At 40.3% G+C, this 16,337-nt stretch overlaps 1 protein-coding gene across 1 annotated transcript; it reads right to left on the minus strand.

Moving 5' to 3' along the window:
* Window positions 1-37: 37 nt before the first annotated feature.
* Window positions 38-16,143, minus strand: LOC136425931 (neuronal acetylcholine receptor subunit alpha-2-like). Its single transcript, XM_066414854.1, has 14 exons — window positions 15,950-16,143; window positions 12,756-12,846; window positions 11,963-12,102; window positions 11,733-11,777; window positions 11,473-11,582; window positions 10,616-11,151; window positions 9,919-10,340; window positions 7,554-7,692; window positions 5,754-5,902; window positions 4,383-4,427; window positions 3,425-3,534; window positions 2,762-2,897; window positions 1,932-2,331; window positions 38-1,622 (listed from the first exon to the last, which is right to left on the minus strand). Exons 2-14 carry the CDS (start codon window positions 12,823-12,825, stop codon window positions 1,024-1,026), a joined length of 2,901 nt encoding a protein of 966 aa, XP_066270951.1. The 5' UTR covers window positions 12,826-12,846; window positions 15,950-16,143; the 3' UTR covers window positions 38-1,023.
* Window positions 16,144-16,337: the final 194 nt, after the last annotated feature.

Here is a 16,337-nt window from a genome sequence, read left to right on the forward strand (position 1 = left end):
TCCAGGCAGCCGAAGTCTCGCAGTCGACGAGACGAGATTCAACGAGACTTGGCTGAGGTCGCCATTTTATTTCGAATCTGAGAGCCCAAACAAGTTAGTGCATATTTGTATTTGGAGAAAAACCCAATACCAGCAAGACTACATACACCAAGAGACGCCATGAAATATTTACATGGTCATATAGACCTTGGCGTTTCGCTAGATATATTTCAGCCCGCTACATCAAAGCCATAACAGTATTTACCCTGTCGCACAGCAACGCCTTGTACAGACAAAGGCGGTCTCTACCGTGAGAACCAGCCCATTCAACCTGAACTGACTCGGTTAAGGGAGAACAAGCTATTCGCCGTTACTGACAAGGCTATCAGGTTATTTCTTTGTGCCCCAATTTAGGCTTCAACTTGCCTGTAACACTCTTTTTTAAAGTTCCAACATCGTCTCTATACTCTATATATGCACCATGACCTTGTTTCTCGGTCAGTGTATGAGAACTTTATATTACTTTTTCTTAAGGTAGCACAGCTACTATTTGCATTTTTAGTTCTTCCACCTAGAAAGTAAGTTGTCAAATATATCATAGAAAATACAATTTGACTTCAAACTATGTACACATTGTAACGAACTGGCGGAAGTTGTTATGTATTTGCAATCGCTGTATTTTTCTTTTTGTATAATTCTTCTGACAGTACACTCGTTTTCTGTTAGTACATATCGTCAATATGTCAAATATTTACACAAAGACTCAAACATTTATGGTATGTACAGTATTATACCAGCTAAATTACTTATCATTTCTAAAATTTGAAATTCATAATTTTCGTTCAAGACAATGCAACACCAGTCCACCTCATTATTATCTAATTCCAATAAAACCCTTCATTTGCCAAATACAATATATAGTTTAGCGTTTTGTTAACAATGTACATTATGAAAAATTAACTCATAACAATAACACCTAACAAAGTACGAATAGCGATAAAGATGTACATATAGCTTATTGCCAAGCTCAGCATATGATCATATCTACACAAGTATGGCTACTGTGGTGATAGTTGCTATGATCACAAAAATCACAAGCAGGCATTTGTCAACAAAGATAGCGACCAACTTCCAGTCATCGCTGATTTCGATCCGTCTGTCTTTTCTCAAAGAACGATCGACAATTTGACGAAAGAGACGAACAGCGTAGTTCAGTTTATGCCGAAGAGGAGCCAGCAACTTTTCTTCTTGTTTATTTACTTTGACCTTTTCCTCAGAACTTTCCGAACCGACCGACGACGCGCTACTAGACATGCTGGTGAATCCAGAGTCCCTCGGTTTGAGAGACCTCCGGCGATTGGTCAGTTCGCATTCGTCAGAAACTTGTGCTTTCTTCTCATTGGTGTCCACTTCGGGGTCATCGTCGTCCTGATTGGTTGGAATCAGGCTGGCCTCGCTATTGGATGGGTACATGTCTGTGTCGGTTGTTGCTGACTGTTTCAGTTCGCGGCCTCTCAAAGCGATTCGTCGGAGCCATGGAGGGACAGGCATGGCGTTGGGTCCATGGAAATGGATTCCCATCACAAAAATCACCATTGCAGATGACAGGGACACGGTGAACATCGTTGCAGCGAAGAATTGGCCTGAATATTGACGAAAAAGGAACAATTTTCAATCAAAATTAAGTAGCATACATACAGTCCAAATAATCATGGCTATATGTTTTCAAAAGAAGCTAAATGCAACTGTAGTTCTAAAGGAAGCCACTAGGAGCCTCCAAGTCGAAGCTACTATGAACACCAGTGAAATCAACTACATAACTTTTTAAGCTACATACGCTATCCACAACAGAAACAACAACAACAACAAACAAACATACAAAGTACCGAAATCATCATGTGAATCTCACTACCACGAAGGTAAACAATACAGGAAATAGGTCAAAAACTTACCCAATACGGGGATGTATCCCGAATGCGCAGGAAGTCTGTCCGCAAGTAGCTGCTGATAAAACACCACAGACAGGAGCATGGTCACACTCATGGTCAGCTTCTCCTCGCAGTCTGGCGGCACTTGGAAACTGATCAACGTTAGTATAACCAGAATCAAAGATGGCGCCACCAGGTAGTAGTAATAGTACAGTGAGCGACGTAACATCCGGACTGTGTACGTCACATCCGGGTAGGGCTCCGGGCAGCAGTTGTAGTAGGCGACGGTACGTTTGGCAGGCATGCCGAGAAATAGCCACTCTTCGTTCTCGATGATGCTTGATGTGTCCCCGACGGCCGATTTGTTCACAAGGTCGACTGCGAAACCGTCGTAAGTCCAGGAGCCAAACTGAAGATCACAATTCTGGAAATAACAAATTTTGTATTCTTTTAATATTTTTTCCCCTCATTTGATTTCAATAACAAAACCTGTACATTAAAGCTAAAACACATGTACAACACAAAACGTACAGTGACATGTATCAAAAGTTACAGGTGTGGCAATAAATTTGTATTTGACAGTTTACAAATTTGCTGTTTACTATATAGAGAGTTTCGTCTTTAAACATCTTAGTGGGTATATTCTTGTTATATTTGGTAAAGCTGTTACGCCAAGTTTTGAAAATGACATAGTTCGCTATGCTGAGTAAGAGGTTCATGTTCTTAACTGTTGCAGGTAGATTTTGTTTAACTTCTTTGTTCATGATTTTTGATCAGAGATAGGGACAGACACATTGCAGATACACAAATATAGAAATGGCGAATTATATTCTGATATAGAAATTTGAGTTTACCTGCTCATCATTTGGGAACTTTTCTACATTGAGGACACAGGAACTCTTCAATGTGATTGGATAGAGCCATGTGACGTCACCTTCGTACGTCACGCCTGCGTTGGTATCTGGTATAACCACGTCTTCTTCCAATTGCCTGTATTCGAAAGTAAAAATGACTTTTAAAATAATGATTTTCTCTTTTTGAAATCATACGAGAAAGCAAACTCCTAAACTTTCACACCAAACCATTTCAGGTATATTACAAACCTCCAAAGGAAACGACACATTCACCATAACAATAGATATGATTGTTAAAAAAATGATACATGTTATTCAATAGATAGATAGATTCAACTACATTCTAGTGAGGGATATATTATAACCGTTATTATGGACAAATAGGTTAATATATCCAAGAATGTCTAGACCTTAGAATCCATTGTGTAAATGATGCGTTGGACTCAACATGTTGATTTACTTATTTCTATTCATATATCTTTATGTATAGGTTAATTCATTTGTATCAACTTAACTGTGTGTATGTATAGACCTTACGAAAGTCGCTGTATTTTTGTTGTGTCACGATTTCGGTATGATTTGTGTGAATATGGCTTTATCACAGACGTACAGGGATAAACAAGGTTAAAAGGAGTACGATTGTAATAAAATTGTTGTGCATACCTGTTGTATAGAACGATATCTGGCCGCCATATTTGTTCGCTGGGGATTCTGATCGCACTCAGACCTCCATGGTTACTGGGGTCCCACACGAGATACTCATCTCTCCAATACTGCAATAGCAAGAAAAGTGAATATGAAAGTTTGATGTAGATTTTATCCAATCGACTGTAATGTTGACGTGCTCTTAGAATTGTACTTCTTTAAATCTAACGCAATTCAGTTGTGTCTTCCAATACATGTCTGTCAAGTTGATTGTACAATATAATAAAGATTGAAGATCGAAGTACATTAAACTTCATACATTCAAAGTACAAAAGTTACACAAGTAACTGGATAGATTTTGTAAACGGTCAGATGTCTTCCAGCGGACCGTAGTAGTATGCAACACTATGGGGCTCAGTTGTGGAACACATTACCACTCAAACAAAGAGCTGCTATTACTTACAAGGACTTTAAGAATGGCAATCCCAGCGAAAATTGACATCTGTATTGTATGTGACATGGCTTTTATTATTGATTGTTTATTATTGTTACTCAGTGTACTATGTCGTAGTTGTGTTTTTTATATGTAAAATCAGGGATACCTGAAAAACAGGCTTCACAGCCTGAGTTGTATTTCCCCTGTATAAATAAAATGAAATGAAATGAAAGATGGCATCCAGTATCTTTTGTCATTATTTCTCACTGATGAAAGATAGTGACTGTCACTAAAAAGTGTAGATATATCATCTGAAACGCCTGACCGTTGATAAAGCTATCCTGATGCTTGAGTAACTTTCCTATCGTGTATCTTAATTTGCCAGGATGTCTAACCTCCATCGACGTACACTCATACATTCGTTGTGTTTATTTTTGTGGATCTAAAAATCACAACTTCTGCAACAGTTTGTTGTTACGGTCAAAGTTGATGGATAATTAGGCTATTAAACGATACAAAAGATGATGTACACGAACCTACCTGCCGAACCCACAGGTTGGTTATCATGACTCGTTCCTTCGAAATCTGCGTGACAGAAAAAGAAAGAAACAAGACAATGGTGAAACTATTGTATTTTGAAAAATTCGCGGAGCATATGTTATTGAGAAACATTACAACATCGCTACTAATTGTCGCTCCAAATTTTATAATTACGTTAATGACATAAAATTTGATATAGACATATATGATTAGTTATTTGACATTATGTCAGATTCGTATGGAGAACGGACGTTTTCTTTTTTGTTTAACTTAGCCTTATAGCAGTTTGTTTCGATAGAGTTGATTGTGTTTGTAGAGCTACAAGTTCCTGCCCTCAAGCTGAAAAGGTCGTCTGAAATAACGAACCAGCTGCCCTGTGCAAAACACTACACTCAGAACACAAATGGTGTAAGCTGATTAGAGCAGTCAAGAGGAAAGCTAGCGGAGAAAGAATACAGTTTGGTGGTGCCAGTGCATAGTACCTATCCTGAATTTCAGAAGGATACTTTACAAGAAAATGGAGCCGTCATCCAACGGAAACCCATCTATCTCTCAAAAACTACTCTCCAAGCAGAGTATGATGGCCACACCGCCAAAGTGTGGCGGCACTCTCGAGTCCCGACAGAAATTTTAAAACGGGGCATATGATGAAAAGGTCACAATCTTCCCGACCAACCTCTGCTTGGGGAGTAATTCTTTGTATCAAACTCCTTGTACATCTACGGTTGACTTCGATTTGTAGCCTCGGATTTGGGAAATCAGGGGCCACATTTTCAGGCGGTTCTGGAGAAAATCCTATGTGCAAATACGTATCGGTATTCAGGATGACTGTATAATCCACCTCTTAGCTCCCTACTCTTGATTCTGTATTTGTTTTGCTCGCAGGAATCTAAGTCAAGCGGTGACCCGAACCGAAGAAAATCACCGTCTTAACCGGCCTACTTCCATTAGAAGCGTCAAGTCACGCACAGTTCCTTTAAACCCCTCCGCGCCTATTCAACTCGCGGAAACCATGACGTCTGTTTATAAATCCACGGTCCAGAAGATACGTATTTTGTAACAGGTCTACAGAGACCGGTAATGGAGACGGGGGACGCTACAAACTTTCTGCAATTTTGATCCATTGCTAGAAGAATCATGTGTTCTATCTGCTATCCCTATTTTCCATGTTGAAAATTGCAGTTCAACCCTGCTAAATCACTTTCAAGCTAAAACTTGAGTTCTGTAATACCAGTCTTATCATGATACGTTGTGGTCTTGAGAGCCAATCAAACTATACCATTGCATGATATGCGGGTATGAAAGGGAAAAACGAGAACAACAGTAAAAGATACCTGTCAGGTGATTGGACAGTTATCTTAATTTACTCACCACGTCAATGATCTGGCCGAGGGCGACGTCAAATGTGACTGTTACTGTATCCGTACTGTTTCTCACCGGTCTACTCCCAGTGGTGTAGTTGGACAGCAACAGCTTAATCAGTGCCCTTTCTTCCGTAGAGTTAGTGCCCTCGACGGTTACTGGGCAGAAACAGAGATACGTGTATCAGTAACAGTCAGAATACATCTGAAGCCGTCGCATCTACTAACATAACTCCACCAGGGTACATAATTCCACCACCCTGAAAAGATGTGCCTAGACAGATCTCTAACCCAGCGTCCCCCAGTATAATACACTCCTGTATAACTAAACTGTGCGTACCTGGGGTGCTGCACTCTAGGTCTCTCAAGCACACAGTTTTTCAAAGTGGCGGATTTATGTAACCCGGCGTCGGAGGTTACATCTTTACGTTGTTGGTTTTGTCATAAATTTTTGTTTCTTTCTAGATGTTTTAGTGATGAACAATTAGGTACTCTAAGTGTAATGATAAACTTTAGTAGAGTGTTACAATCTACATGAAGAGCAAAATAACTTAACAAAGAAGGCCACATGAAAACTATTAAGCTTACGACGCTCGCACTAGAACTACTACAAAATAGAATTTGAAATACAAGGATGGTTTCTAAGAAGTCTCTTCTTCCAGGCCTTGCGTTTACATACTTCAAGAAAGGGGCAAACATTAAACATTTCTGTCAATTTTCGAGTAGTACAGTAAATAATGGACGCCAGGAATATATACACGAACGTGAAGAATATGCTAGAGCCGAACCCTCTAACGTCACAACAACAAAATAGAAGTTATCGTCTGTCGAATTTGCGGCTATTTTGGTAAAGGATCGTCAGAAGTAAAAGAACAAGCATTAAGCATATCTGTCAACGTTTGAGTAGCACAGTGAAGAACGGACGCCAGGAAGAAAGAGCCGAACTAGAAGAATGTGCTGGAGTCTAACACACCAACGTCACAACAACAAAACAAGGGTTCTCGTCTGTCAAATTGGCGGCTATTTTGGTAAAGGTTCGTCAGAAGTAAAAGAAAGTGTCACTCTAGATACCGGGTTCACACAAAGCGCGTGCAGTCTTTTTTGTTTGACGAACGCTCTAGTGAATGTAGCATCACTTTGGTAACAATAGATTCGTGTATCACTCTGGGTAACTTACAAATACCTGGTCGCCAAGTAAGCGTCACGTACGCAACGTTAGCTGTTAGAAATACTCTTATCTATCAAAAGAAAACTTTAAGAAGATCAAAATTATAACATGAAGAACAAATGATATTTTTTCAAAGAAGATTGGAAGCAAACACGTTTTCTTAAAACATTGAAACTTGTAGACATATGACAGCCATAGAAGACACAGTAGGCATGTTGTCTTTTTCTTCAAGACATTCGTTCACTGCCATAAAAGGATACAAAATTATGTACGAAGAATAATTGTTAACGGTCTTACTTTGTAAGTTGGTGTGTTGTATTATAGTTTTATCTTTCACACTAATAGTTCAAACTTGTTATCACAAGGCGTTCTTGTACTGTTAAAGATACGATTTTTTCGTCGAAGGATTTTCAAAGGCAGAACTAACCGTCTACAATGATCTACGGCACCTTTTCTGTCTCAAGGCAGCTGCAATTTTTTACGATACACTCCCGACTGTCCTAAGACCGGCCCTGTAAAAAGTGAAGGCATGACGTACAACGGTTGTGACAGGGTCCTAACCGTCGCTCCGGTAGTAACATTATGTACTAACACCAATCCACTGTGTCCAAATCAATACAGCTGATTCTTTCTCGTACTTACCTGATTGAATAAGAATCCCACACGCAAGGACAAAGAAAGTCGCCAAGATCTTCATTGTTGTTGTAGTCTTATACCATTGTCTGACAAAAAGATTCCAGAAGAATATTCCAAACGCGCTCCTCACAACTGGACCACAGGGCTACATTGTAACACTAGCATACCCCACGCTATGCTACACCGTATGCGGGTCCCTGTTTCTAGTATGGTGATCCCGAATGCAAACTTTTGTTGCTTGACCCTTCTCACGTCAATCAACCGTTTCTGAGGATATCTGTGTCGTTGGATGACCAGTACCTGTCCTCAGAATACAGCTACAAACAGCTGTGGTATGATAGAGTGCGGTTCTGTAGACTAGGCGGCAGTCCTGTTGATATGGCAGCGTTCTGTGTCCATGTAGACTACTTTCTGACGAAGCTTTTGTGCGGAAGCACCTGTACTCAAGTTGTACTCACAAAGCCGGGTGTTTGCGTAGGGATTCTGTGACGTACACATGGGCTGTACCACTTACAAAAATAGGGGAGACCATATGAGAGAAAGAGAAGGCATTTCGACAGTGCATGTCTGTGTGTGTGTGTTTGCTATTGGTGTGTAGTATGTAGTGTTGGTGTATATTGGGAGCAAAAATACCACTGTGACAGTATAAGTCTCTCCCGTATCAACTATGAAATGGAACAGTCAAGGACTGTGCCTGCTTTGACACCTGACCCTTTCAGTAAATTAGACTTACAGCAAGATTCATTGCCTTTGGCGATGCATAATCTACTACTCAGAAATCATTCGTTCGGAAAAGCACACGCTTAGTTGTCGTCAAAACAAATTTGACCCAGAATGTCCACACACATAGTCAAACAACCATCACCATGTATTCCATTAATTACATTTTTACTACATATCTGACATAAATACAATCACAAGCATGGCAAAATATGAAAATTACTGCAAACTGTTACACTGTTGAAGTTACATTTTGTCGAATCCTAATCATTCCAAACAATTTAACGTTTAAAAGGTGGCAACATTTTGAGCCATGTCTTTTGAGATGAGTCACTTTCAAACTGTTGTGTGTGTGTGTGGGGAGGGGGGTGTTTTCGTCCTTGACGACCATTCTGCTAGAACTAAGACAAGGCCGCGAGAAGAGCCATCGACACAACAAGGGTTAAGTTACATATTTAGTTAAACAGTATAATAGACCGTGTTATACAGTTGGAAGGTTGGAGAAACCACGATAAGTATTTGACAGTTCAAAGTGGTTACCAAACCCATAGCAAATGAAAGAATACCTACTTTGTGGAAGTAACAAGAATCGAACAGACAGAAGTATACTCTGGCATAAAAAAAGGAAAACAATGTCAACTGTATCCTAAGTACTGTAAATGCGAGCTTTAATCCCGTTTTGAGTTACTTTCTTCCTTTTAGGAGTGATACTTGGTGACATGCAACATGCAAAGCGTACTGGCCAATGGTTTACATATAGGCTTGACATGATGTGCCATTTCTATATCAATTTACAGTAAACTCGAGCTCAATATATGATGATCACCTCATCATTGGTCCATCTTTGGTATGAAGCCAAAACCCATTCAAGGCTATTATCAGTAAGATCAAATTCATATGGCCTTACAGAACGTTTAATGCCCTTAGCTGGTGGAATAATATATATAATACATTAACGTCCAATACACGGCTAATGCTAGCCTCCGTTGCAGTCCTTTTCCCCGCAGCGTTTTTTTTTCCCAATTTTTTTTTGGGGGGGGCGCCGCGTATCTGCTTGGAATCCCGTATCCGCCGTGCCCCTGTGTCCGCTATAGACCCTGTGCTGTCCAAGCAGATACGCGGCGCCCCACCCCCCTCCCCCCCCCAAAAAAATGGAAAAAAAAAACGCTGCGGGGAAAAGGACTGCAACGGAGGCTAGCTAATGCATTAGTTATTGATCTAAATACTAGTAACTGATCTACCCTTTAAATATTGCCTAAATATGACCTCCCTCTTTTATGTCATATATACAACGCAAGCGACGTGTCTAGTTATGATTCACCATACAAATATTGCTCCAGCGACTTAACTACATTGTGCAATTGTATTTTCAACTGTGATATATACATAGCCCACCATTAAAACGGCAACAATAATGAGAACGTTAGCTAAAGAATACTTACTTAGGTGCGTTATCATTAAAACAAAAACTGACCCTACGCCACAGTCAAAAATATTTGTATCACAGGAATATGTTACTGCAATATACAGCTTGCATCGGTTTGGAATGTGATGATACAGCGTCACTCTAACATGCTAGCTTCAAATAACGAAATATATTCTACGAGAAATTTTCTCGTTTTTCAGTCCGTACATTTTATGTCTAGCGAGCGAGAAGCACAGTGATGGTCATGATGACTAAAGCAACCATGAAGAACGCTAGGAGGCACCTGTCGATCCGTTTTGCTAGGAACTTCCATTCCTTCTCCAGGGCGATGTACTGTGCCTTCTTCTCGTGATCTTCTACGAAATGGGAAATGCTTTGTTCAATTCTCGCGAGAGTACGCGAGAGCGTCTGAGCCTCGGGGTTGGATGGCGTAGTCTCTCCTGGAACGCCGTTCATCTTCACGGTGTGTGCACCTGGGTTGGTGATGACCTTGACCTTTCCCACTTTCGTAGGGCCCAGGAAGAACACTTTACGAACCCACTGCGGGATGGGGTAGATTTTCGGGCCGCGGTAGTGGAGGCTGAGGACAAAGATGGTCATGGCCGACGATAGGGTCACCAACACGATGACCCCTCCGAAGAACTTTCCTGAACACCAAAATAATGAAAAAAATGGCTGTTGTTGAGACGTGAATGATGGTTCCAATATCATGGCTTCAAAATGAAAAGATCATCGATCAATCAAACGTGTCAACTAGAAATTAGTTGTTTTCTTGGGTATCGATTTAGATATGTAGAAAAAAGTATTACTTACGAAGGCCCACACAAACAACTTTCGTCCCCTACGCAGACCATTTCGCCGTCTATGCTAACCATTCTAGAAAGTTGTCGTTATGGGCCTTCGTGATTGGATATAGGCGTACCTATCAGTGGTATGCTTGTAGATATCGGGGGAAGTTTCTCTGTGACCAACTGCATGAAGACGATCAGGGCTAACAACATCGTGATGCTCAGTGACAACTTCTCCCCGGAATCCGATGGCAGGTAAAACCCCAAAAGAGCCAGCAGCGCAAGAAGGAAACTCGGTGCCACCACGTAGTAAATGTAGTACAGTGTCCTGCGCGATATTTCTACGGTGTACTCGATCGTTGGAAACGGTTTTCCTGAAATGTTTCTGTGTACGTGTCGATCTGCTTCAAACGACCCCAGGATCCACTCTCCATTTTCTATGAACTCGTCAGTAACTCCTTCTGCCGACACGTTTAGTAGATTGATCAGTCCGCCATGATAGGTCCAGGACCCGAACTCTAACGGACATCTCTGGACGTCGAATGGGAATAGGCTGACGTCCAAGATGCAGGAGCTGCGGACGGTGACCGGATATGGCCAGAACACTTCGCCGGTGTGCTCGATGATGGCATTGGTGTCCGGAGTGGCCGACCAGCCTTCATCGTGAAGCCTGTTGGCAACGAAATATGGTGAAGCTTAACTAATAAACCTACAGGTAAAAGGGTTCTCTGTATACAGCCACGAATAACTACCTACTAACCTCTCGATAGTCTTTCTACTACGATCCTCAGGACAATGCTGAATGTTCACTGCATGCTAGGGGGCGCTGCAGTGGTAAGCATGCGGTCCCAAATTTGACTAGTACTGAATACGGTTGTATCCCTCCTCCTCACGGTTCATGACTATCTGAAGTGTTAACATGCACCATGGTCATGTACACAAACTGATTGGTATGTACTATGATGTTGTCATTAATTCACTGTATAATTACCTGTTGTACAGGATTGTATCTGGCCGCCATATGTTCTCGCTGTTGATGTGCACAACCGTGATGTTGCCGTTCTCTTCAGGGTTCCACTTGAGAACCTCGTCAACCCATCTCTGTCAATCAATCAATCAATCAATCAATCAATCAATCAATCAATCAATCAATCAATCAATCAATCAATCAATCAATCAATCAATCAATAATGTTCCAATAGAACTACCATAACCGAAATGGATATTAAATCATTATGAATGACAGTTTACCTGTCGTATCCATAAATTTGATGTCAGGACCTGCTCCTTTGCATTCTGGTAAAACGAGAAGAGAAAGGTTTTATAAAATTTATAGCAAAACAGCATCTTCAAAATTGAATGAATGCAAACAGATAAGTATTATGCACATCTTTTTTATATCAAAATAATCAATTCTAACAGCTCTTTTGCATGTTTTTCTCCTACAAGCAAGAAATGAAGCTAACGTTATTTTTTCTTACCAGCTCTAGTATCTGTGCTATGACGATGTCAAAGTGAACGTCGGTGGTGTCCAAAGAGTTGAGAACTGGCCGTGCGTCGGTAGAGTAGTTCTCTAGCAGCTTGGTAATCAGGACGTTTTCAGGGACCGTTCCACCTGTGCCTTGTGTAGTGATGATAGTGAAAACAACTTTGATAGTGAAGTATTGAAAGCAGAAACACAACCATGTAGTAAAGCAGACTTTTACAAAGAGATCAAATACACCAGAAATCAGTACCTACTCGGAATCAAGTATGATACGCTGTAAAAGTTCATGTTGTAGAAATTCGTGACTACGTATATGACCTAGCTGAAACATGCTCTAAGTACATGTAAATACATTACTAGTAGCTGACTGGTTACGCCACAGTGTGACGCATACAACGCACGCCATCATGACCTTTGTTTGACCTTTTTTGGGTGTGGACTAAATTCGCTACAAATGTTGCCAAATTCGACATATCACTGAAGTAAACCATCGTGAAGGTACTAACATTTTATGATCCGTGAATGGTTTCATCAGGTTGGTCAGTCAATGGATAGAAAATACTCTTTGTACACAATCAGTCATCGGTTCAACCGACGTTTTGGTGACGGTCTGTCACCGTAGGCAAAGTGAAGTAAACAAGTCAGAATTGCCCTGAGGTAGGTGACACATGGTCCCGAAATGTCGGTTGAATAATATATATGATTGTGTAGAAAGAGTCTTTTAATTCAACATCTTATGGTGTGCCATCTTGTTTATCAATACTTGTAAGTCGTTAGACGTAACCTACCTTGAGGAACAACAAAGGATAGTAAACAAGCAAAACAGAGGGCTGTGAGATAGATGACCTTTGTTGACATCCTTAGGTGTGCCAAGGTCGTCTGCAAAAGAACAAAATTCACTAGTCATGTACCTTAATAGGCGAGTGAATAAAAGCTGCTATATGTGGTCCAACTTTCTGAAACAGACTGTGCATTAAGAGAGCTAGCTGGGTGTGTCACTTACATGGCTTGTGCTGGGCATTGCAAACATGATTCTTGTTGTACTGTTTGGCAATGTCTGACAAAATCTCTAATAGCTTCAATATAAAATGCTGTTTTAACTCCGAGTGAAAATAGAATAACAAGGAACTGATAAAGATGAAGAGCAAGTCGTGCTATTGAATCCTGATGCATAAGCGAAAGATTATAACCACTCATTGGTTACCTATGTTAAACGTTTACTTTACATTTGAAGTTACTCCTTGACCACGGGCAAGGTAGTATTAGAATTATTCTCATAGATTCGAGCTATTAAAGTAACCTTTTTTTGTAGCTTTTGAACAATGTTAGGAATAGATTTCCAATCATACTTCTTACACATATACCACCTCTAATGTTACCCATGTTATATGTGGTGGAATAATCCAAGGATAGTGTTAACACTTGTTCGGACAAGGCTATCATGTGTCGGTCACACAATTGAGCAAGGTCGCAGAGTTAGATCTTATTATCTCATTTTACTTTGATGATCATACGTTATAATGCTTTGTAATCTACTCACAAAATTACATGATTGTAAAAAAACCCCAGAGGCTTATATGTAGGAGGATTTAGACCAAAAAAAGATTTAGACAAAAGAAATGTTGATAGAAGAACGCATTTTTTGCTCCCTGAAAAGATAGCATCTAAATGATCAAACGTTAGAGTATGATACGGAACAATACTTACTGTACTAAAACGTGATATGTATTTCAAGCATGGGTGGGACCAACATTAAGACTACTTTGATATAAACTGCGTTAGATTCATTATCACGTGCTACGTGCCCCGGGGGAAGCTATCAATGGCGGCAGCTGCAGAAAAATGCAAACTGTTTCCTATCCTGCCACATGTACAGACAAAACAACCGAATTCTTCAGTTGAATTTTTCTTATATCACTTCGGTAGAATAATCTCAGTTTAGCAATTAGGACGTATGGTTAGTGTAGGCTCTACCGGACCTCGCTGTAGACTAAAAATGCAGAAATTGGCCAAGATTTGCAAAGGGCTTGGCTGGTAAATATTTTGTTAGAGGGCTTGGCTGGTCATTGGAGTACAGATTTGTCCGTCGAAGGTCATTTTTTTGTTGAAAATGGTAACTCCATGGCCAGGTAACCCATCTGGATAATTTGTACTATTTTTTCGATCTTGTTCGCTTGTTATTCGTTAAGAGAGTTGGATGTCTCTCTTCAATGACTTTCACTGGGCACTGGAGATACATTCCGCGTTGTTCTATTTGACAATGTCTCACACAGTGACGGTTTTAAATCTGTGTAGTAGTCTCAATATAGTGTACTGTTTTATCTGAGTGAGAAAAGCAAATAGGAATGGATATAGATGAAGAAAAACCAATTGGTTTTCAAGTCCAGTCCTGATCTACAAGTGAAAGATAATAATCACTTATTGCCTACCTTTATTAAAACGTTGTTATTAAAGGTTACTTGCTGACCACGGGCAAGGTAGTATTAGAACTGTTCTCATAGATTCGAGCTATTAAGGTTACCTTTCTTTGCAATTTTTCAGCAATGTTAGGAACAGATTTTCAATCATACGTCTTCACTCTAACCTAGGACATGGCATGTACCACCTCAAATGTTGTCCACGTTATTGATAGTGGAATAATCCAAGGATAGTTATTTAACAAGTGTTAAAACACTTGTCCAGACAAGGCTGTTGTGTGTCAGTCACCCAATTGAGCAAGGTCGCAGAGTTAGATCTAATCATCTTATTTTACATTGATAATCATACGTTAGGTTTGCAATCTACTCACACAATTACATGATTGTAAAAAGACACAAATACTTACTAAACCTCAAGGTTTGTAATCAACGTATGTGAGGACATAATTACAGACTTGTAAATGACCCAATACTTACTAATGAAAAAAGGGTATTACTACGACGGTTTAGTCAGTCGTTGTTCTGCACAAGTGTCTCAACAACAACTCATATCTGACTAGATTTTAATCATGTCCACGTATGTTACGTGTCAGGGCAGTTTGGATTGCAAAGGGTGTCGCCTCCAGGGTGGACGTGCGACACACAGCGGGGAGTCTACGACACAGCCCGGCCGTGCTTACAGTCTATGAACGTAAGGTTTTGTCATTTCCATAATCAGACTAAATCAGACAAATAAAATGCTAATAAAGAACCATTTCTCTAGGCCCTAAAGACAGTATTTAAATGATAGAGTCATGCAAACGTATGACACGGAACAATACTTCCTGCAATAAGACCTGTTATGTGGGTGGGACCAACATTAAGACTACTTTGATATAAGCTGCGTTAGATACTTAACCATGTGCTACATGCCCCGGGGTATGCTATCAATGGACACAGATGCCAAAAAATACAAACAGTTTCCTGTACTACCATAGACAAAGTAACCAAATTCTTACATGGGATGTTATTGGTTTATTACTTGGTGCAGTAATCTCAGTTTAGAAATTAGGACGTATGGTTCGTGTAGGCTCTACCAGGCCTCTTTGTAGACTAAAAAAATGCAGGAATTGGCCAAAATATGGGAGTGTTATATTTGAGGGCTTGGCCGGTCTTTGGAGTTCATATTTACCCATCGAATGTCTTTTGGTTGAACATGGTAACTCTGTTCCAGGCTAACCCCTCTGGCGACCTTTGACCTTTTTTCCCACGGAGTCTGGTAGAGACTATGATTCGTCCATGACCTATAAGTATGACTAATTCTTATGACCTTGAGATTGTAGAATTGTGAAGGAAACATACCAATTTTACAGAGAAACTAAAACAAAACACACTCAAAAAGGCGACAGCAAGTGAAGGGTTTCAGGAGTTGGCACTTATCCTATAAACTTGGATGTCTATACATGCATATTGATAGACAAGCTTATAAAACGTCACCGGCACATTGTTTCACATGTATGCCAACAATGTCCCCGCGGTGAAATCTCATTTAGGCAAAGGTCATGAAAGGAAAAAAACGTACTTACCTCTCTTGTAGACGTGGAAAAATGTGTGAAAAAAGACAAGACATCCAGACTTGACCTGTGGTGTGGTGTGTGATATTCAGTCTTGCCGTGGGAACAAAAATGACAACTCTCCCAGAAGTGATGTGTTGTGTAATATGATAACCATCGTGGGATACACACAGTTCAACGACTAAAACTAGATAGACCAGTTACGCCAATGGCGTGACGTATGCAATCAGTCATAGGTTAAAGGTTGGTCTGCTACGTGGCTAATGCAAGGTCTGAGGTGACATTACGAGTTTGTTTACTTTGATTAATCAACCAATGAATGATACAACGAAACATGGAATGTGACCCTCCCTACTGGATATACTAAACATCGAGGACTATGCTACCAGGCGTATTTACT

The sequence above is a fragment of the Branchiostoma lanceolatum genome, chromosome 19 (genome assembly GCF_035083965.1).
Source record: "Branchiostoma lanceolatum isolate klBraLanc5 chromosome 19, klBraLanc5.hap2, whole genome shotgun sequence".
Taxonomy (NCBI): Eukaryota; Metazoa; Chordata; class Leptocardii; order Amphioxiformes; family Branchiostomatidae; genus Branchiostoma; species Branchiostoma lanceolatum.